The 22,273-nt window shown below is 34.4% G+C and overlaps 1 protein-coding gene across 14 annotated transcripts in view; it reads left to right on the plus strand.

Annotated features, from left to right (window-relative positions):
• Positions 1-22,273, plus strand: part of PPFIA2 (PTPRF interacting protein alpha 2) — a 348,861-nt gene that overhangs the window by 111,137 nt on the left and 215,451 nt on the right. For 2 of the 14 annotated variants that reach the window (XM_066995726.1, XM_066995728.1), the window contains exon 1: positions 5,499-5,899. The exons of 11 other annotated variants lie outside the window; for them this stretch is intronic. In XM_066995726.1, the coding sequence (XP_066851827.1) occupies positions 5,819-5,899 (81 nt within the window). In that variant the 5' untranslated portion in view covers positions 5,499-5,818. Of the gene's footprint in view, positions 1-5,498; positions 5,900-22,273 lie in introns of those variants that run through there. One more of the 14 variants, XM_048061258.2, reaches the window with a different exon arrangement.

The following is a 22,273-nucleotide window of genomic DNA, read 5'->3' on the forward strand; positions in this document are numbered from 1 at the left end:
TTTAGGTATTTGTATACATTGATAAGTCCCTGAGCCTTCTCTTCTCTAGGCTCAAGAGTCGCGGCTCTCTATGACTTTCCTCATAGGAGAGCAAAGTCCTTTCGTCATCTTTGTGGCCCTATATTGGGCTCTCTCCAGTATGCCCATGGCTGTCATGCACTGATGAGCTCAGAGCTGGACATAGTATTTCAGGAGCAGCTTCACCAGTGCTGAGTAGAGGGGATGGATCACTTCCCTTGACTTGCTGGCAATACTTCGACTAAAGAAGCCCAGGATACTGTTAACCTTCTTAACAACAAGGGCACATTGCTGTCTCTTGTTCAACTTGGTGTCCACCAGGACCCCCAGGTACTTTTCTGCAGAGCTGATTTCCAGCTGGCTGACCCCCAGCATGTACCGATGCCCGAGTTTATTCCTTCCCAGGTCCAGGACTCTGCATTTCTCCTTTCTGAACTTCATAAGGTTCTTATTCGCCCATTTCTCCAGTCTCTCCAGGTCCCTCCGGATGTCATCATGACCCTTCAGTTAATCACCCACTCCCTGTAGTTTCATGCCATCAACAAAAAACTGAGGGTACATTCTGTCCAATTGTTGAGATCATTAATGAAGACGTTAAACAGAACTGGACCCAGTATTGACCCCAGGGGTACTCCACTCATTACTGATCTCCAACTACAGTTTGCACCACTAGCAAATGTACTGCAGGTTAGCTCCTTTATTCATAAACTCACTTAGATATTTGAATTAGTGATTTTAATTTGACTTTTTATAGGGATAGTGTTCAAAAGTGAATTCTACAGTTTGCTATTTATAAGATAAATAGTTATGAAAGTTTGACGTTGGTTGAAGAAAATGCTATGTGGTGGGTTTTTTTCAAAATAATTGCAGTACTTAGTAAAATGTCCCAGTGTATGCAACAAAGAAATTGCATTCATATTTGCATTTCCTCTGAAAGCTTCATTCATTGTTCTTGTGCTTGAAAGGGTAGCCATTGTATGGAATAAACCTGTTAGGACTACACGTTTTATCTTTAACTGTTGCTGGCGTATAGTTTATACATCTAATAGAAGAGATTTTTTTCTGCAGTGTACTTGTCTTCATAAGTTACATAAATCCTGATGTTTGAGGTTACAATAGGGCTCATAAGTTCATACTGATTTGGTACCAGCACTTGTAAGACACACACTCACCTGTACAATCATGGCTATTTGTATATTCAAAATACAAAGCAATGCAGGACCATAATGGAAAATGTTGATAATCAATTCTCAATTGCAGAAACAGGATGAGTAGCAGGCTTTGCCTATCAGTGTAAGCTGATCTATTTCTAAAAATCTTTACATCCAAATGGATTTTCTGTTTGTAGCAGAAAGATGAAAGGGACCAAAAACTTCCTCGTACTGTGTTTCATTTTCCTGAATTCTCTCTCCCACTTCATCGTCTGGGAGCTTTACCAGCTGGGAGAGCTTAGTTTTCTGAAACTAGGTATGTGTGGTTTTATACATTCTTAGTTGTTGGATAATGTATTTTGTGTTGTGTTATGTTTTGTTTTGTTTTGTGGAAAACTATAAATACTTTTGGTGTGCAACTTCATTAAATGAGCTAAAAGGAAACGTAAATTAATTTGTATATGGAGAGCAATTAGATGTGATGTCTGGCTTTATGAACATAGTTATTTTAATTCAATATGCAGTTGGAATATCTTTTCTCTGATCTGTGGTAAAGAATTAACATCTTTTCTGTTGTTAATAGCTGGAGATCAGAACTCTTTAAATATTGTCAGTTCTCTGTTTAAAGCAAATTCAGGAAATCTTAGCTAGTTGAGTGATGTGTTATATGATACTCCCTCTACATAGATGTCTACGACAATAAGCAGATCTCAAAGGAACATCAGATCAAGTATAGTATTGTAGATTTTGGAAACTTAGTTGGGTTTCTTCCACTTTGTGACACAAAAGTGGTGAGGATTAAGTTTAATTTGAAAGCTCTCTAATGTTCTGAGAATCACACACTGTCACTGCTCTTAGAGGAAGGCATGTTTCTTTAACATGGTTTTCCCTGATAAAGACAGAAATGAGAACAGTATGTGATATAAAGTCCATGTTTCTGGATAATTACTCATCTAATTTAATAAAAACTGGTGATTTAAATCTTAACTCAAAACATCTGGTTTTCAGCACTACATATTCTGAAAACAAACTATACCTCACAAGCTCTAGCATACTAAAAAACATTTGTTTGCCAATTAAAAATGTTTATTTTGTCTCTACAATGTGAGATGTAAGTTTTTGTATCAGTGTGCCTGAATTTTCAAAGTACTTCATATAATAGTTAGATATGTTCTTCCTATTTTAAAGTGTAATCTATTTTTATATACTATTTTTATAGCAGATATATGTTGGTACATGTAAATATGTATTTGTACATATATATATACATAGACCAGTAGACTACACATCAAAAAAGAATTCTAGTTAAAAATCTATATATACCAATATGAAGGTTTTTGAGGGGGTATCTAATTAAAATGTGCAGTCAATATAGCACATATAATATAGACTAAGAGTTTCATAACACATTCAAAAATAATTGGAACTGGAGACATCTTGGAGAATACATTGCTATTTCTCATACCTATTATGGATGTTGGGTTTATTTTCGTTTCACATCGGAGATGTGTTTTTTTTTTTTCCTCTACTAAAACTCCTTCACCTCATGGAATAGTTAAACCATTCATTGGGAGACTCTTTGGAGCAATTATTTGAGTTCCTTTGTGAGCACTTCTACCACTGAACTGGAGTCATGGTCCACAGGTCTCTCTCTCTGTTTGTGCTGTTGGATCCATTCAGTTTCCTTTATTCTATTCCACTTTCTGCTCACTTTCAGGCTGGGTTGCTTGATACTTAGCTCAGTATTTGTGGCATTCAGTTAGACAAGGGAGAACTGCTTTCAGCTTTTTCTTCCAAGGACATTGCTGAATTCCAGCTTTGAGGCTGATGGCTTTTCTAAAATGTAGCTGTCTCTGTTGGTAACTATGAGCATAGTTGGTAACTATGATGCATTCTGCCATGCATCAGGTCATCTTTTCTTACCAAATTTACCTAACATCTAACCCACTCCTGTGAAGAGGCAGTTTTCATGTTTTCCAAACAAAAACAAAAACAGCAACAGCAACAACAAAACAAATAGTTTTGCATAAAATTTTCCAAGCTGTTTGGGTGTTACATTGAAACTGTGCTCTGATTCCATGAGAGTCCTGCAAAACCATGGTGTTGGCCTGTTTTGGTATGAGCCAAAGAAAAACATATAGTCATTATTGTTCACTTTTTCATGAGAGGTAAAAGTTAGTGCAGAGAGAGAACAGATGATGGTTGCCTCCTCTCCAGACCTATACTGATTAGCTAAGAAGATGTATTTATTTGAACTTAAAGGTAGTTTACTTTATTTTGAGTGAAAATTCCATTGTTTAATTAGGAAAGCCAAAACAACAGATAAAAGATAGGGGACAGTATTTTGAAAAGCAGTAATTTCTTGAAAATAATGGGCAGATAAGTCATAGTGGACAGAGATCCAAAAAAGACAAGAGCTCCCAGTGGAAAGCTGCTGTTAGAAGCTAGGCAGTCCTTGACAAGTAAATAGGGAGCGAGCAAGTCCAACAAGAGCAATAACATTATGATTGTTGAAGGCAATATTGAGGCTGTCACTAGATTGCTCATCTTTGACTTCGGTATTGACCATTTCTTAAAGATGTTGGCAAAACCTTTTTATTAAAAAATGAGCTAGATTAAAGCTTAGCAAAAGCCAAGATGGGAGTTTCCTATATCACTGGTAGAAAGGAGAATAAAAAGTTGTGAAAGGTGAAGCAAGAGAAGTTCAAATTAACAGGTAAAGTCATTTAGTAATGATAGTATTTAATTAATTTAGTAATTTAGTTATTTGTCTATTGGAGAATTATACATGGATTTTTGCTCATCTTTCCTCAAACTGTGGACTTGGTGAGGAAACAAATAGATAAATTTCTCTGGTCATTCAGAACAAATGATCTTAAGTGTCCTTGAAGTAAACTCTATTCATTGCACTGCATGTTTGGTGGGTATATTATAAAGAAGAAAGAGTCCACTCAGAATAAAAGGTCCTATGCTCAGATTACCAAAAATCTGGTATCTTTGCTTTGACCAGTTGAGGGACCCCTTTGCTAATACCAGCATCTAGATCTTCTGGAAGAGAAACCAAAAAGGGGAGTACTGTCTGAAATGTGAAATCAAGTTCTCAAGAAAATGTTACAGACAGTAGTTTTCCTTTGATCCTGCAAATGTTTTGGAAGTAATATCATGGTAATTATAAGAAAATGTTAGACGTTACTAGGATCTAAGAGGATTTTTTTTCTCTTTGGCCTACAAAATAAAATAATTGTGCCATGCACCACACTGGCATACACATTTAAAGAGACAGACATCTCTGAAGCTATCCTAACCTCTTCCATAGTCATTTTACTTTAGAAACTGCATTATCTTCAGTTGGTAAAAGCATTAAGATAATACAGAATAAAAAACAGGCAGCCTGGCAATTCATCAGTTTTTTGACAAGTTTCATTTTGAAAAAAATTTCTTAAGTGGTTTCTGTCTCCCTTTTAAAACTTATGAATAAAATGCAAGCTGCTTGATAGAACCTGTAAAATTAGTTTTCTAACCTCTTTAGATTTTTTATCCTTTACTAAAACTCTACTAGTATGCCATTTTAGCAAATGGATTACTTTGTTTTTTTGTTTATTTGTTTGCTAAAAAGTGTCATATTCTTTGAATATTTCTTTTTTAATGTCTTCATGTGGTTTAAATGATCTGTGTTTGAAAAAAAAAACAAAATGCAGTAAATGCTTTTTGGATGTTGAGTGCAGGTGCAAAAACATACTGTGTAAAGTTGATAAGCTAAGCTGTAGGTCTGTAACTTCGTGAAGAACATTAAGTCTCAGAATAAAATTTCAACTTTATATTTAGTAATGTTAGGTAAACCTTTACTAAAGAGAGAGTGAGTTGGAGGTGGGAAAAATGAATTATGGAAGAATGAAAAAAGAGGGATTTGCAATGTATATTACATCTGAACTGATTGTAACTTATTTCTCAAAAAAAAATCTTATTTTCCACGTAGTATCAAAAAAATAAAAAATATAAAACCCATCATTTTAGAGAGCAATATGCTGTTTCTTTTATCTAAGCAAGACAGTTGAAACAAAAACCTTTTGTGTTATTTAAAGCAAGTTAGTATGTGTTAACATAACTGTCGACAACTGAAACATTAAAATTATCATTCTTATCAAATACAGCTATAAACTGAACATGAGGCATGCTTCAGGTTAGTCAGAAGAGGTCCTCTGTTTTTCACTGTGCATGCTTGCTTGAAATGAAACTGTGTGTTATTGGTTAACTGGGATGCTTAGCATAATCACTTTGCAAGGCTGTGGTGGAGGGAGGTGATTATCACTGAGAACAGATGGGCAGGTCCAGAGCATTGCCAGATCCTGCACGAGCTCCACGTACTGTAGGTTCTAGCTCTCTTTTCTTTGGCATTTCTAATTTTTATGCATTGTGCATATTTTGAAGAGCTGGCTGAGCTAAAGGTCAGGGAGCGATGACCTTATAGTTTAGCTCACAGATGTAGGAGTGGGGAATTCGAAATGCTGTCGCTGTACATCTGAACGGATGGGGCAGACTACATTTTGTACAATTGCCTCCCTAAATGTGTGAAAGGATTTATCTCTGAGCTTAGCACTCTACTCTGCATCTGTAGCTGTCTGTGGATTGTATTGTGTGTGTGACCAGAAATGATATTCTCGGATATGAACACTGTCTCTGCCTCTCCTAAAGTGCATCCTCCTAATGGGACACGGTTTTATACTTTTCAGGTAAGTGAACTTTAATAAAACTGAACAGATCTTTTGTGGTACTTAATGATGGGTAAACTTTGAGTAAGAGTATCTAATAGGTTAAGAAGCTTATGTGTTATTTGTTTTTTCTCGGTAGAAGACAATATGTAAGATACCAATATTATCACAGTAAATTTGCTGCCTTCACAAAATCAGCATGTAAATTGTTCATAAATGAATACCATATCACATTCAAAATGATTTTGCTATTGATTCTATTTCCCAATAATATTATTGTCTCAAGATTTATTAGATTTATAGTTCCTTAGACAGACCTACACTGAGTCTTGCTGTTAGTTCTGATAAACACTGCCTTGGCATTATCAGAAATTCCAAATTCATATAAAAATATTTTAAAAACTTTGGATGTTGTACCTGTCTGGATTTTTTATATTAACCGTGAATGTAGTTTCATGCTAGCTGATGCTTAGTTTGATTCATTTGGGTAGCCATCGTACATGTGCAAGAGATAGAATAGCAGAATCTATTGTTAGGGTTATTAAGGTTCCTAGTTTTAAGTCAAGTTTCACCTCATTCAAGTAAATAATCTTGTGTGTTTAGCCAAAGGTAAAAATGTATTATATGCTCTAAATTTAGTGTGCAAACCATTCTAATCACACCCACCTTTCCATTGCTTTTAATTAAAATAAATCTTCAGTGTGTCAGCTCTGGAAAAAATATATAAACCTACATGAAGATTTTGCAATAAAAAAGCCTCTGCCCAGCTCCCCCCCACAGCTGCCCTTTATAGCATTCTGGCCCTGCATGGCAATTCAAATACTCCATTAGTTAAAGTGGCAATAGCTTTTCCAGCTCAGCCTCTGATACAGTTAGGATTTAAATAATCTTCCCATTCCTGGTCATGTGTATAAGTTCTGTCTTTTTGCTTACTTTATGCTATTGTAGAGCATTCTCTTTAATATTCAGTACATGCTGTGTATGCTACCAGAGCTAACAATATGAGGCAATTAAAAGTTGATCATAAAATACATAGCAAACTTCTTTCATAAAATACAGGCATCCCATTCTTTGGGTCAAATAACTGCATTTCATTCTTGTCTTCTTTTAATCTATTGTTTTTAATTGTGCTGTCTTGCCCTTCTTACAGTGATGTCAAATGATAGTTGAGGGCTGTGCAGAAAGAGTGGCATCCTCCTAACAGTGACGATCTGCTGATCCTGGCAGTGATTCAAAGACATGAATGCCCCAGGCCTGTTCCACTACAGCATGACTACTTTTTTCACACACTGACATCTAAATATTCTGTACAGCCTCCTGTAGCTATGCTCTTAAAAACAGTTCTTGACATCAGGTATTCTTTCTGAGTGTGTCAAGTTGAAAGAGTCACTAAAATTAGGATGCTTGGTTGTGATACCAAATTGACTGTTTTATTATGTGGTACTTTATGAAACTAAACAGTAACAATTTGAAATATATTTTTTTATAGTATGTATTGTTGTTACTACCAATCTCTATAATTTCTGTAGACATTATCCCACATAAAAATATTTCATTTAAAAATAATTTGTTGCACTGATTTTTAAGTGGAGAGGACAATAAATAAAAGGAAATATAGCCTAATTTTCTCTCGCATTTTGGACACCTTAACAAGCAATGTAGAATTAAATTTACATTTGGAATGTAAAGCTGCTATTTTAGGACAGTCTGTGCACTAGAACAACTCGGTGTCATTAGTGCTAAAAGAATCTCTGACAATTTAAAAATACATATATATTTTTTTCCTGTGATGCCCTTTTAAAATATGTATTTTATATATATGTTGTATATTTTTTTATTTTATATATATATTTGTTTTCATCTGTGCAGTAAAAAGAAAGATATATGAATCAACTTCCCAGTTCTTGCCTTAGCCTCCTATGTCCTTCCATGCTTTCGACCACCATTCCTCTGGTATCTTCTCTTCCTCTCTTAAGTTACTTCAGTCTTTGCTGAGTAGGTCCTTTTACTGAGAAGTACTTCCTGTGACTCAATTACTTTGGTCTGTTTTAAACTACTTTCACCTTTTGCTTTCTTGCCTACTTACTCTATGGTGTCTATACGCTAAATTATAATCTCTTTTGAGACAGAGATTCTTTCATTTAAATAGCTTGAAAAGTTATTGGCCAGTTTAATGGTTCTTAATTTGAAATGTATGTGCTGGTATTTATTCTAAATACGTGAAAATCTAGTGAAGCCAATGTATGACATGTTCAAAACTGAACCTATACAAAAAAAGTGAGATAAGGACCTGAACTCTGACTGATGCAGGATAACAAATGCTTAAACTGCTGAATTAATCACACATTGATTCAAAAGCACAGCATATTAATTCCCTCAACAGCAAAAATTGTGTTGAAAGAAACCTAAAGCATGCGCACAAGTTGTATGTTTATTACTGTCATTTCACTGATGTTCTTAGGAAATAAAACCAAATTGGCCTCTGCAGACCAATGCATCTAGCAGAACTCTTGGACTGGGAAGGATCATAACAGTGGATATCTGTGCAAGCTTTTGAGTACTTATTTAGCTCTTATTCAAATACTTTGAATAGTATGCCTTATGATCATCTTTATAAAGTGAGTTTATAGTTGAGAATTGAGATTAGAAGTCTGCCATAAATTTGCAAATTCAGACATTTTCTTGCCTGACAGACTTTTTTTTAGTAGATTAAATTAACAAGGAATTTCTCAACAGCTAATTGCAACATTTAAAATTACATTTTCATCTGCAGTGTCAGAGGATGAATTAATAAGTGTTTTGCTTTCCCCTTCTCTCCCATTTTGTATTACTAGCTTCTGTTTTCTCCTGGACACCTAGTGTTCAGAAAAGGTATTGAGTTTGAAAATTGCATAGATATCTGTGACTATCTGTGTAATATTATGAAATTACTAGCACCTTTGTTCTGCTTATGGAATCTGCCATGAAATTCTGCAAATATTAAAAGCCTGATTTGGGTTAGTTTATTTACTGAACCACCTGTTGTAATTAAAACAAACTCAAGCTTTGATCCTTAGACTATGCTTGATTAAAGCAACTAAAATAGAAAACTGTATGAGAGGAGGTCATATAAAGAAGTTATATACTGTATGAAAAGAAAGAATTGTAACACTGTTATGAAAATGATTTAATTTTATAAGAACCAAGGCAATGCAAAAATTTAGTGCTTTGTATTTCAATATCTCTTTATTTCATCTCAGCATGCTTGTGCCAACCTTGGCAGACTTCTGCAGTTATGTAAAAGAAAACAGTACTTTTCTTTCTTTTTGTCTTCAGACTTGATAAAAGATAGTATTTCTGCTATTGTATGTGGAAAATTAGTTTGCTAGCAGTGAGCATATATCTTTGATCAAAGTTGTAAACATCAAAGTCCAAGTAGTAACATTGACTTGCTCTTTGGTTGGTCTTGTATGTCACTGTATTTAGTGATTGTTTCCGTAAAATAATGATGCAGGTGGAACAGTCTGGATTAGAAAAGCGAGATTTTCAACTATGTTGTTGGTTATGAAATGGGAAACATTGATGTACTGAAAAAATATTTTTTAATCAAGCTTCTTTTTAGATCATTGAGGGTTGTCACATTTTTATAAAGGCATAGCACAAAAGAAATTAATTTTAAAATTTCATGTTTCTGTTTTGGAAGTTGGATAATACTGCTTTGGTCATTTAAATGCAACTTTATGCTCGTGTTTGTCATATGCAGTAAAAATTTTTGGTTTAATTACATTTGTTGTCTACACTAATACATGTGAATACTAATTTGCACTACTTCTAAACATTGAAATTATCTTCACATTCTACATAAAATTTATTCCAACAGAATTTGAAATTTAAAAAAAAAACATTTTTCTGTTTAAGCTTCTTCTTAAAAGAGGAAATATTTTTTAGTTTAGAAAAAAATAAAATGTTTGTGAACAGTATCTTTAACTCTTGTAATTTTCCATAACTAAGGTATGCACACATCTAATGCACAGATCTAAGCACAGACCTAAATGAGGGCTAACAAGGGGTTGCAAATAGGCAGAACTTAAGAAGCAGACATGCACAGAAGAGAGACAAACGTTCAGATTTCTGCAGTACACAGGATCTATTGATCCTGCTAGATCTTTAGCTTTCAAATCAGCAGTATGCAGTAAGTTTCCATAAATGATAAATACAACTTTTTAAACGTTTGGAAGTAATACTACCCCATTTTATAGTCAGGTAAGATCTGGGGTTTATAAATTGAAGTCTTAGTACAACTAGACTATACTCTTTTTATACTTCAAGAAGTATTGAAAAGATGCCTGGTATTTTCCAAAACCTTGGGAGGTTAAAGCAGTTTTTTAAAGTGGTCTGATGATCAGAAGACCCACAAGGAAATAAAATTACTTTGCTACAAAAGCTGTAGAGAAATCTTAAAAGCTTCATATGACATGAAAATGTAAATATGCTATAAACTACTGTAAAAGCGCATTGCTGATCAAAGTTTTGAATCTGGGTTACTGGGAAACTGGGAAATGTTTCTATACATAAAACATATCTATCACCATGATCATAATTACCACTACTTCTTATCTGTTAACAACTATACTATTATGATAATGAATTAACAACAGAATGCAAAAATATGTTACTTTCCAGTACAGAATGTGCTTTGAGCTCTGTGAAAAAAAATACTCTATTCAAAATACTAGATGTACTTGTTAATTTTCCTATATTATGTAGTTTAAATGAACTGTATACTTCTCCAGAGCTGCTGCTTTATACCATCCTGTGGTTTCAGTGCTACTGTAGTCCTATTGTTCTTTCACTTATCTCCTTATACATAAAATAGTAAATAAAACAAAAGGCTTCTCCTATAACAAAAATGTATTTTGTTAAAATTTATAATTGTACTTATTAGAATAGATTTATCATTAGATGATGCTTTGGGTAGGTAAGCCATGCTACCTTGTTTAGTAGGCCATAATTTTTATTTTGTTGCCTCACATGTTTCTATGTGATGTAATCTGACATCAAAGACAACAGCTTGTGAGTTTGTTTTAACAATAACTTTGCAGAAATCTCCAGTTCTCTGAAAAAAATATATTTTCATTGATGGGTTATTGGTGACTACCTTACATCTGACACAGTCACTTGTGCCACCACAGAATTCTTGTAAAATATGTGTTCGATGACTTAGTTTTATTCCTACTCTGTGCAAACTTGATTTCATGCATAGAAAATGTACTGTGATTTCTATAACATATAGAATATGGTCAAAAATTTGTGTATGCTTTCAGAGCTGCATTGCCTGGTCCACAAAAGAGCTGTGGTGTCTGATCTTACACCATAGCTTGCATCTTTTCCTCTTCAGCTGGTAGAGCACGTGGGCAGCTCCTTCTAGCAATCCCCCACCAGGCACCAAATTTCTTCCCTAGTTTACCTAAATAAACCTTTTCTCTCATTAGTTAACCCACTGGCACAGTATATTTCTTTTACCAATATCATGTAAAAGTGCTAGAGGCATGTTTTTTGAAAGCTGCAAGTCCATAAGAAATCAGTAACTTATGTTGTTAATGATAGTAAACATTATTAAAAGGCCAACTGTAAAAGGAGTCAAGTGAATAATTGCTTTTATGTGCAAAAAGGTGGGGTGCAGATCATCAAGGTTGTTGTAGACTTCAGAAGGTTTGAAAGCTGTGTTAGTGAATACAAATTATAACAGTGGCAGCAAGGCTGACAGAGAGGTGTTTTTAAAGACCCCTGTCATGTTAACAGTGACAGAATAGTGCTTTTGGACCAGTGGTTTGCCCTGTAACCATAAGAAAAATAACAAGTCTGAGCAGTGTTAAAGTCAAGATACAATACTGAAGTTATTTGCATTGCAAATGACTTGGAAATATTTATAGCTATATAAGTGGGTTTTATGTAATTTTGGAATTTAGGAATTCCAGAGGAATATTGTAAGGAATTTGCTTGCATGCTTTTTTACTCAGAAGAAGATGACAAACGGCAATAGAGATTGTCCTTACAAGTGCATGGTATTTATTCTGATTTATTATTACTATTCTGTGATATGTATTTCCCTTGCCTGTTTTGTGAAGAACAAAGTCAAAGCTTTTCTGCTGAAATAAAGACATGTTAATATGAATGTACTCCAAAGTATTAACGTTCTCTGTATTCAAACAATGATCAGTTTTGAAGGACAAATATTTAAAATTTTATACATGAAAACATGTTGTACCAAATAAACTTTCAATGAGTTTCATCTGGTAGTGCTGTTAATTTGCCTTAGTAGAATGGAGAAGACTATGGGCATTTATTAATCAGTCCAGATGTGCTGACAATAGGCGGGTTCCAGTTTTTTCCCAGTTGGTGACAATGTGACACTTGGACTCCAACACTGGAACACAAGTGTTCAGGCTGACTGAAAAATAAGAATGTCATCCAAGTGTTCCGATAAAAAGCCCTAAACCTGTGTTACTGCAATAGGCTGAGTGTGCCTTACGAATCTAGAGAGATATTTTAGTTTGTGTAAGGTTGTTGGTGTTTTTTTTGTTGTTGTTGTTTTGTTTTTTGATTTGATTTTTTGCATAATTTTGTTGCACCAGAAAGTTATGATTTGTTGCCATCAGAGCTCATCAAAGACCATGTTCTCAGTACCAGAAACCCTGGTGACACAGGGAGTGTCTTTGACAAGCTCTTCGGTTGCCACTTAGCTGCTGATCTTTAGCTGGAATGGTGCCGAGAGCTGCCTCTACTGCCGCCACATACCTTCTTTCTGCTTAAAAATCAGTAGCATTGTATGGCCACACATTTTCAATGTTATTCTTTTCAGCCAGTCAATAAAATGGTCTGACACCTTTTAAGAAACTGCTGCCCTGCATGCAGTGAACTGAGAAAGATGACTGGATATTAGCTGACTATTTTGATCTATAGATCTATAGATCTGCATCCTCCTCTGGGCAGAAAACATACATTGCTTGTGGAAGAAATGAGAAACATTATGGTTCTACAATAGGCCTAATTAACATGAATTTGGTAGTGGAAATTGTGGAAAATAATCCTGCTCCCCAAAAGCCGCAATGTGAAATAAAACGTCCATGCACATACGAAGACACATCCTTTACAACAAGAAACCAAAACAACAACAACAGCAAAAGAAAATAATCAAGCATAGGACTCTGTCTATGGTATTTTTCAGTTGTAGAGACTTAGTAAACCATGGTATTTACTCCAAGAATTTGGTAATGTATTACAATAAGCAAAGAATACAGAACTAAAATATATACATATAATGAAATGCAAAGAGTTTACAGGCTTTGTGTCTTAAGTCAAAGTTAACATAAAATTTTCCATTTTCTTTTGCCTATCTTAAAAAAAATATTTTGTTCACATAATAGCATTTTTTCATGTGTTGAAGGTGAACAGTAACCAAGCAGTGCAGTCAGTGCATGTTTTCCATGTAGAGTTACTGTCATTCAGAGTGTGGCCAATCCTAGACTGCAATATAATGGAGTAAAAAGTCAGCAAGTACCTTTCCTCTTTATGCCAGAAGCACTAGGTCTGAAGCAAAGCTACCATTTCATTTGCAGTGGGCTATATGTGACCAATAAAAGCAGCGGACCAATAGGAGGAATAGCAAGAAGAGTGTTTTCCTCCTATTCCATAAATAGGATCATGATAGGGTTTCTGAATCACAGCTAGAAACCCTGGCTCCATTTCAGGAGTTCCTTCACTGTCAGATTCTGAATCTGGGCTTCTTTTTACCAGATTTTGTATAGAAAATAAAACTAGAGGAAGAAATGTACTAGTATTTTCCAGAATAGTAAGAATACCAGATATTATTACATAATATGTCTGTTGGTTTGATACTGGTTGATGCATTCTCTTAACTGTATGCCCTCTGTATACGGTGAGGGGCTTCAGAGCAGAACACATGGCTAATAAACTATCCTTATAGGGAAAAACAGAACACTATAGGCACATCTCTGTAAATCAATGTGTACTGAACAACTTGTACATACTATGATGATCACCTATTGGAAATAGCAGAGTTTTTCCCCTCTTGGTTATTACCAGACTTGCTATGCAGTACAGCTGAAGCTTTTCCATCCCTGTAAAGGAAGAGAGTGTAAGGAATTTGCTGACTTTATTGTACATTTCAAATATATTTAATAGGAGTTGTCTCAGATCTAGATCCTGCTGCCTGTTATGCAATGGACCATGGACAGTATTACTTCCTGGTATGTAGTAAAGGAGGGTGTTCGGTCTGGGAGCTTTTAGTTCTGTCTTGACTACATTTTAATGCTATGTCTATTTCTCTTCATCTATGTCTATTTCTCTTCATTTTCAATTATTTTTCTCAGTATAGCTTTTATTGTCTGGAAGTCTGAATTAATCAACTATATGAAGATGAACATAGTCCTACATATCAACTAACAACCCTATGCTAATTAGATACCCTTCAAGAGCTGGAAATGGTATATATCAGTACTTTTTAAAAGTGCGTTTAGCTACAAAGTACCAAAGATATAGTCTGTATTTAAAAAAAAAAAAAAGAGAGGTCTTTTTAGACTCAGAAAATATAATTAAATTGAATCAGTATATTTAATAATGAACACTGTATTCACATTATTTTATACATAGCATTTTGTTCTCAGTCTTTTTGTACATGGTTTATAAAATTGTAAGTCTAGGGGAGCTGTTGCTTTCCTGTTATTCGTGCAGCATTTACTCATCCAGTCTTCATCATCAATAGCATGAACAGATGTTGAGAAGTGAGTGATCTACCTGCAAATTTTATCTTTTTCTTTCATCTGTCATAAGGCAAGGAAGAAAGATAGGCAATGATATTTTCAACTGTCCTATGATCAATGGCACGTCATATAATACATGATTTTAATGGTGTTAAGTAAGTTGAGATGTGAATAAACTCTTTTGCTGAAGAGTTTGTTAGCCTATAAATGTGTTTTCTTTTTGTTCTTTGAAAATTATTGTTACAGATTTATTAAAGTAAATATTCTAATTTTACCTTTATTCATAGGCTGTATTTTCTCTTTGAATTAAATACTTTTAATATACATCATAAGATCTATCATGCTAAATTTCTTAGTAGTGATTTTAGTAAATAAATCTTATTTCTCCTCATCTGTTTCTGTATAGTTCAATATTTGGTTGGCATTTATGGTTAACATAACATTTATGGAGGACTAGGATTGTTTCAAAGTGACAGCTGGCTTTCAGTTGATATTGTGATTCATTCAAATATGTAAACAAATGAGAAAAATGAGGATTCAGTATTTTCACTTGAAATAATTAGGATTACTGATTCATGGAAATCTAAGTGATATGTTTATATTTTTTCATGAGGAGGAATTATACAGCTTCATATGACTAAGTGCCTGTTCCTTTGAAATGTGTTACTTCTAGTGATTGGTCTAACAAACTATGAGATAGTTTATTTTTATTTTTTATTTTTGTAATAAAATATTGTATGACTGTGTGCATGGTTGTAGTACAATGTGAAGAATGACTGTCTACAGCTTCAGCCATAACAATGTTGGTGCTGAGCAACGTCAGAGTGGTGAGGAGATGCCAATGACACTGAGAGTGCAATGTGTGTGGTTACACGTAGAGAAACAGTTGTGCTGTTAGCATATTAAGTCAAGATGTCGGGACATATTCCCAAAGTCTGAGGCGTAGGGGAAAATAATTGATCTGGATTCATCTGCTTATGTCCACAATAATAAATATTGTTGTAGAATAAAAGTTAACCTCTAGGGAAAAAGAGGAGGTAATAAGGTTGAAATGTCTGTGTCATCTACATTTGGAGGCCAGGCGGGTTGCTTTGGAATAGGTCTAATCAAATCCATTAGATGAACATCCATGAACTAACGGAAAATGTTAGGTGCACTCTCAGAGATCATCTTTCAATTTCATTTTGTCCAAGAGGGATCCAGTTGAGGCACTCTGAAATCACTTCATGATGCAAACCAAATCAAGTTGAGGCATTGTGTTTTGTTATTTTCCTACCACTCTATTGCTAAAATGAATATCCTATGGATAAAATTATTATAAGGATGTTATATTTCTGGACAAATAGAAAGTATTAATCTACAGTTTTAATGAAGCAATAAAAAAGTTTCTGGACAAGTTATGGAACTGTCATTTCTTTACCACAGGATCTCACATGAGTAGTAGTTAGAGAAAAAAAATTATTTCATCTTAGTAACTGAGTCTCTGTTTCGCATAGTTGGAGATCTAAATCATAAACTGGTTCAGTGGACAGTTTTGATTTATTTCATAATATTTGAAAACATATACTGGCTCTGTTGGCCTAAAGCCTTGGATAGTTTGGCAAGCACTGTAATGACCAATGGGGCAAAAAATCTAACTATCTGTTAAATTGTGTTCAGCAAAAGAATGAAATTCATAATTTGCCCTATATACATGCATACACACATCTATTGCTTGAAGTGATGCTGTCAAAATCAACTTTATGCTTTGGATAAAAATCTGATGACAGTAGTGCTTATATTCATTTCCTCAGGCTGGGAGTACAGCTTGTTTGAGATGGTCTGTGAATTTTGAGCTGGTTAGTGATAGCTCAAAGATTTTTTAGTTGGAATAAGCAAAAGGGTGATATTAAAACTGAATTTGGCAGTCTTTATCAGCTTCCACTTTAATACCGGAAGAAAAACTCCTCTCTTTTTCCAGCAGATACAACACTCACTAGCATGTTTATCATAGAATCATAGAATATCCAAGTTGAAAGGGACCCACAAGGATCATCAAGTCCAACTCCTGGGTCCCCAGGAAGAACACTGGAGATTCCTACACAGTCAGTCCTTTGTGCTCTGCAAAAAGCTGTAAATAAGATGAAGAGCAAGCTTCATGAAATTTACCAGCTGCAACTTTCAGTACTGTTGCATCTGAAGTATCTGCAGACCTAGCTGGAAGTCCTAAACTCTGCTGACCGATTCTTGGTCTATATACTTGGCCATATGAGCAATATCCTGCTTAACATACAGGACATCCCACATGTACATAAAATTGACACAGCTTATATAAATATAAGTGAATGAAGAAAGAATGAGCAGTTTTAGAACAATCTTAGAAAGATGATCAAAAAATTGTTTGCTTAACTTTGGGTCATGACATAAAACTCCATGCATTTAATCAAACTATTAAAAAAAAAAAAAAAAAAGGAGGGAGGAGGGATTCAGTTTGGTAGGGAGCATGACCCGAAAACTACAAGTTACCCATTAAACAAAAGAATCTGTCAATTCTACATAGATTGTTGCTTAGGAAACATTGTTTTTTACTTCTGTTTTAAATATAATATCTTTCCAAGCACACACAAAGTTTCTCTACAGTTATAATGTGTAAAAGATTTATAAGAATTCCTAAAGGTATGGTTAGAAGCTGTAATGGTTTCATTCTGAAGCTGCAATGCTTTGAATTGCTTCTTGGACCTGGATTGCTTTCAAGTAGTTGAATAGCTATCCTCTTTTAATCAAAGTAATCTTGGAAGCACCAGTCATGATTTTTGGTTAAAGTTGAATGTTATATTACAGCAAAGTAATATTGTAACAAAGTATAAATATTTTTAGTACTCAATATAGCTTCTTTTTTTTTTCTCTACCAGAAGTCACTGTCTGTAGTTGCATCCTTTTGTATAGAAAGAAAATGAAATGTAAAAAGACACATTGATATATTTTCTTCTTTGATCCTTTCTCTCTCTAACGATGACTCAATGAATAACACGCAGAATACATCTGATATCAAATGCATTAGATACAAGTATCTTTGCTTCCATACTGTGCTCCACCACAACACACACATCACTGGTGTCTGGCAGGCAGATAGCACTTACCGCAACTAATATGAAAGCCTGTCCCAGTTTGGAAGTACCTTGAAGGAACTTTCATTTTTGTGGAGCTCTGCCACTAAAGAAGTTAGGTCTGAAGTCCATCAGGAGACAGCTTTGTCACTATTCACTGTTCACTGGAGCTCACTACACTTTCGGAAACAAAGGCACTTTACTAAAGTGATCTTACCATTCAGCGGCTTTTGAAGTATACAAACTGACACAAAAGTCTTGATCCAGTACTAGCATTCATTCAGTTTTTTTGTTTGCTTTTTTTTTTTTCTGTAGCAAATGAGTCCTGCATTATTTAAATTAAATGAATATTTGTTTTCCCTTGACAGCACAAAATACATATTTTTGGCTGCATTTGCTTTTACTCACTCACAATCAACATCTAAGACCCAGCAGGAAATTATGTAGTGCACAGCGTGTTTGGCATTTATGGAATTAGAACTCCTGATGGTGATGTCCAAGGTGGACTGGAACTGTAACATATTTTGGCTGTTTACATATTTAATAGTTACACTTCGTATGTTTTGTCCACACTCTTAGTCAATAGACTAGGAAAAACTCCTAGTCTATTTTTGCTAGATGGTAAAGATGGTAAATAAATGGTAAAGATACCATTGATTTGATTCTTTAGGTCATTCTTATTCATCTTCAACACTTTGGTTATGTGATTTTCTAAAAGCATCAAGTTTTGTGCTGGGGTTCACAAATTATAATAACTTTTAGCCTGCTCCCTTGTAGGGCATTTTCGTGTGACAGACTTTTCACAATTAGTAGTTACAGTTTTGTACATACTTTTTGTGCCACATACTTTTCTTGCTGTTCCAGGAACAACAATATAGGGTAACACTTTACAGGCTGTATCTTATTTCCCTATTCTGAACAGCTCAACACTATTGGAGCAAGTTTCATCCTATCACTTTGGGTTTGTGAGGACATTCATAACAGGTCTCTGGAATGAATTATCTCCATTATATATATATATATTTATTATTATTTTATTATTTTTATTATTTAATATTGATAGGCTACTTATAGAGAAAGTCCTCTGGAAGCATGTAAGTATCAATATTGTATTAATTTCAAATTTAATCTATAATCTTTGAAAAGAAATAAAATGCAAGATTAACCTATCATTCTATTTAATATGTTGAGTATTTAATTAGATTATTATTATTTAAATGTCCCTCTCTCTTTATGTAGATATCTTCTACTTAAGTGTAATGCTTATCTGTAAGAATTTTAAACATGATTGCTAGAACTGATAAATAAAGGAAACAAATATCTCTTCCATTCTGTTCTTTATATTATGCCACAATTTACATCAACTCTTTGCTTTCTGATATAAAGAGGGAAATACAGTGTACACTGATGTCTTCTAACACCAAATCCTGGTCCAGTTTAAATCTCATTGATGTTGCCTGGAATAGAGTAAGAACTTCTTTAAACAAATCATAGTTTCCTGATTTGTGGACATGGAAATCTTTAATGTAAAAAAATATATATTTTAAGGAAATGTGATAATGTGACCCTGAAGACAGGTAGTATTATATCTAATTGTTACACCTTTGGGTTAATTCATATCTTTAAACTGAAAAGACAGTGATTTTAAGTCTTTAAACTATTACTTTCCAGAGAAAGAAAAGCACCCTTGCACCCTTCTAATCAGTTGGTGTCCTCAGATTAAATTACTCCAGCATGGGTTGTGGCTACCTCTAGAGTAACAGTGGTGAGTGTTACTAGTGCAATAGTGTATCTGGTGTACATAAGAATTTAAGGAGCAATGGAAAATTCAGAAGTTGAAAGTAAATGCTTATAAAAAAAAAGTCCATGCTCTTATATATATGTTTTTTAAAATGAAAGTTTCACATGGGAGTTAGCTATCTATTTCTGTTGGAAAATCAGTTGTTATACTAATGCAATAAAGATCCTAATTCTCTAAACATGTGAAATATAAATATCCCCGCTTTGTACAACATAGCTACTATTTCAATGTCATTATTTCTAGTCCATAACTATATGAATTTATGTTTATCTTCATTGGTCTAAAGCCTGTCTTGCAAATTTGCAATCTAGCTAGCTTAAGCTAAAACATGATAGGTCAAGTGAACTCTGAAAGACTGCAATTTCATCAGTTCTTAGATACTTTTTAGGGAAGTGGTGCTTGTAGGCATAACTGTAGCCCAGTTTGCATAGTAGCTGTGCCTGGTAGTGAAAATTTGCCACTATCAAATACTTCCTTGAAACATTATCTTGGCTGCTACATTAGTTGTTTTTTTTCTTGAAATACTACAATGATGTGAAATTTCAACACAGGTGTCAGAGCAGCTTCCAGGTCAATAAAAAATTAAACCATTTATGCTTTAAAGAGCTCTGACTTTTTAGAAATAATATGTTTTGTATTTTAAAATAGGTCAGTATTTCCAGCATGTTGAAAATTGATGCAATAGTGGATTTTTTCCTGACATTTATTCTAAAATTTCTTGATAAAGATTTATCCTGCAAAATTGGAGAAATAAACTTTCTTATCCCAGTAATTTTGCATAAGCTAAATACATGAAAATGATTGTGTGTTTGTGCACATATTGATTATATATATTGCACTATGGAAAAATAGCATATTGGAATCTGATATAAATGTCAGGAATGAGGAAAACTTCTTTGGTTGAATGAAGGAAGGGTGTTTTTTTTGTTGTTGTTGTTATTTTTGTAGTTATGAGGGATTATAGCAGTCAGAATTTTAAAATATCTTTGAGAAGGCATGAGCTCTTACAGCTATCTGGCTGTCATTAAGACATTCACAGACTGCTTAAACATGGTATTGAGTATTATTTATTAATTACAAACAATATTCATAAAAAGTTTTGTGCTTCCCAGACAAACATGAGGGTATGGCAATCCACTCTTGCTTAGATGCAGACATCTAGAGGCTTTTTCTGTTGTCTCTGAGTAAAATAATCAACTAATAAAATTCTAATGTCCTGATAGAAGTTCAAATCAGGCATCTGGTATGTCACTGGAGTAGAGTCTAGGACAGGGGCTTAGGCTTGTATCTGTGGGTAGGGATATGAGATAGGTGGCATGCTTGAACAGTTCAGGATTTGCTTCCCACCCTGTGTGACTAATTGGGAACTCTGTAAATGGATCTGTTCTCACTCCTTAGCTCTTTGACAACTTTCAGAACATCACTGGGTATGACTGTATAGAAACCTAGTGAACTGAGAGGCACTTTGTTTACCCCGTTTCTCCAGAGAAGAATGGACTCTATAGACAATTACTTCTCTTTGGATGAAGAAAATTTCACCTTAAGGCCTCTTGGAGACTTGTAGACTTAAAGAAGCTGGGGAATGTCATTGTGCAGTAGGAACTCATAGTCCAAACATGTTTGCTTGTTTCCTCTCTGAGATTCATTCAAAAGATGCAGAGTTTCAGAAAACTACTTTTGAATAGTTGATCTCAGTTTCAAGGAAAAAAGCTGTTACTTGATCACTACTCAATGACGAATGATTTCAGAGCTCTGAGGTGAGAGCTGAGAGCCAGATGCACAAGGACTTACTGGCATGATCCTCATATGGGCTCCCAGTTTTCTCTGAAAAGCTAGGAATACATTGTGTCTAAATCTAAATTCACAGTTAAATGACAAAGAGAAAGTTTGAATAAAGTATAAAACTAGGCAGCTGTAGGATTTGAAAAACCGTTCCCCCCCCAGAGGTAGCCTGAACAAGGGAATAAGGTATTCCTTCTGTGTACAGTTTCCTCTATAAATATGCCAAGACAAAATGATTTTGTTTTGGTAAGTCAGCATTTATGAAATCATCACTGGTAATTCCCTGTCCAGCAGACAAAAATTTAACAATTCTCCCAGCTCTCTGCAAATGAGCAATGGGCTAGAATTAGATCTTTTGAAGATCACTAGTTATTGTAAGAGAAAGGATTCAGAAACATGAATTATTTTTATTAAAGAGAGGATTTTACCAGGGAGACAATGAGCATTCATTTTGATCTTGAGAAGCTTAAGTGAGAAAGCCTCATAGTGTGGTTGGAGAATATGCTGGAAGCTTTCCTATGGCAGCTGCAGTGTATGAGATCCAAATCACAAATTGGATTACATTTCTCTCACACATGAAAAAGGATATGGATATTTTCAAATTTAAGTCCCACTCATTTAGTGTACCAGCTGCTTTATCACCATTTAGTCTCCTTTTATTCCACTAACAGTTCTGATATAGTTACAGTTCTTTTAACATCTCATTGAACATAACAAAAATATACATTCAGATAGTGGCTGATTATACAGTATGGTATGACTGGATACTACTGTAATCTACTAAAGGAATAATAAAAAATGTTTATTCCATACTTTCTGCATATTTGGGAAAACCAGGCATGTTAGCTCTGATTTTTCATCTCACATTTGCATGAAACCAGTATAAAAGTGGAAAGTCAAACCCATTATTTTCTTCCATTTAATCTGTTCCAAATAACAGTGTTACATTACTTCCAGACAGTGT

This window comes from Anser cygnoides, chromosome 1 (assembly GCF_040182565.1).
Source record: "Anser cygnoides isolate HZ-2024a breed goose chromosome 1, Taihu_goose_T2T_genome, whole genome shotgun sequence".
NCBI lineage: Eukaryota > Metazoa > Chordata > Aves > Anseriformes > Anatidae > Anser > Anser cygnoides.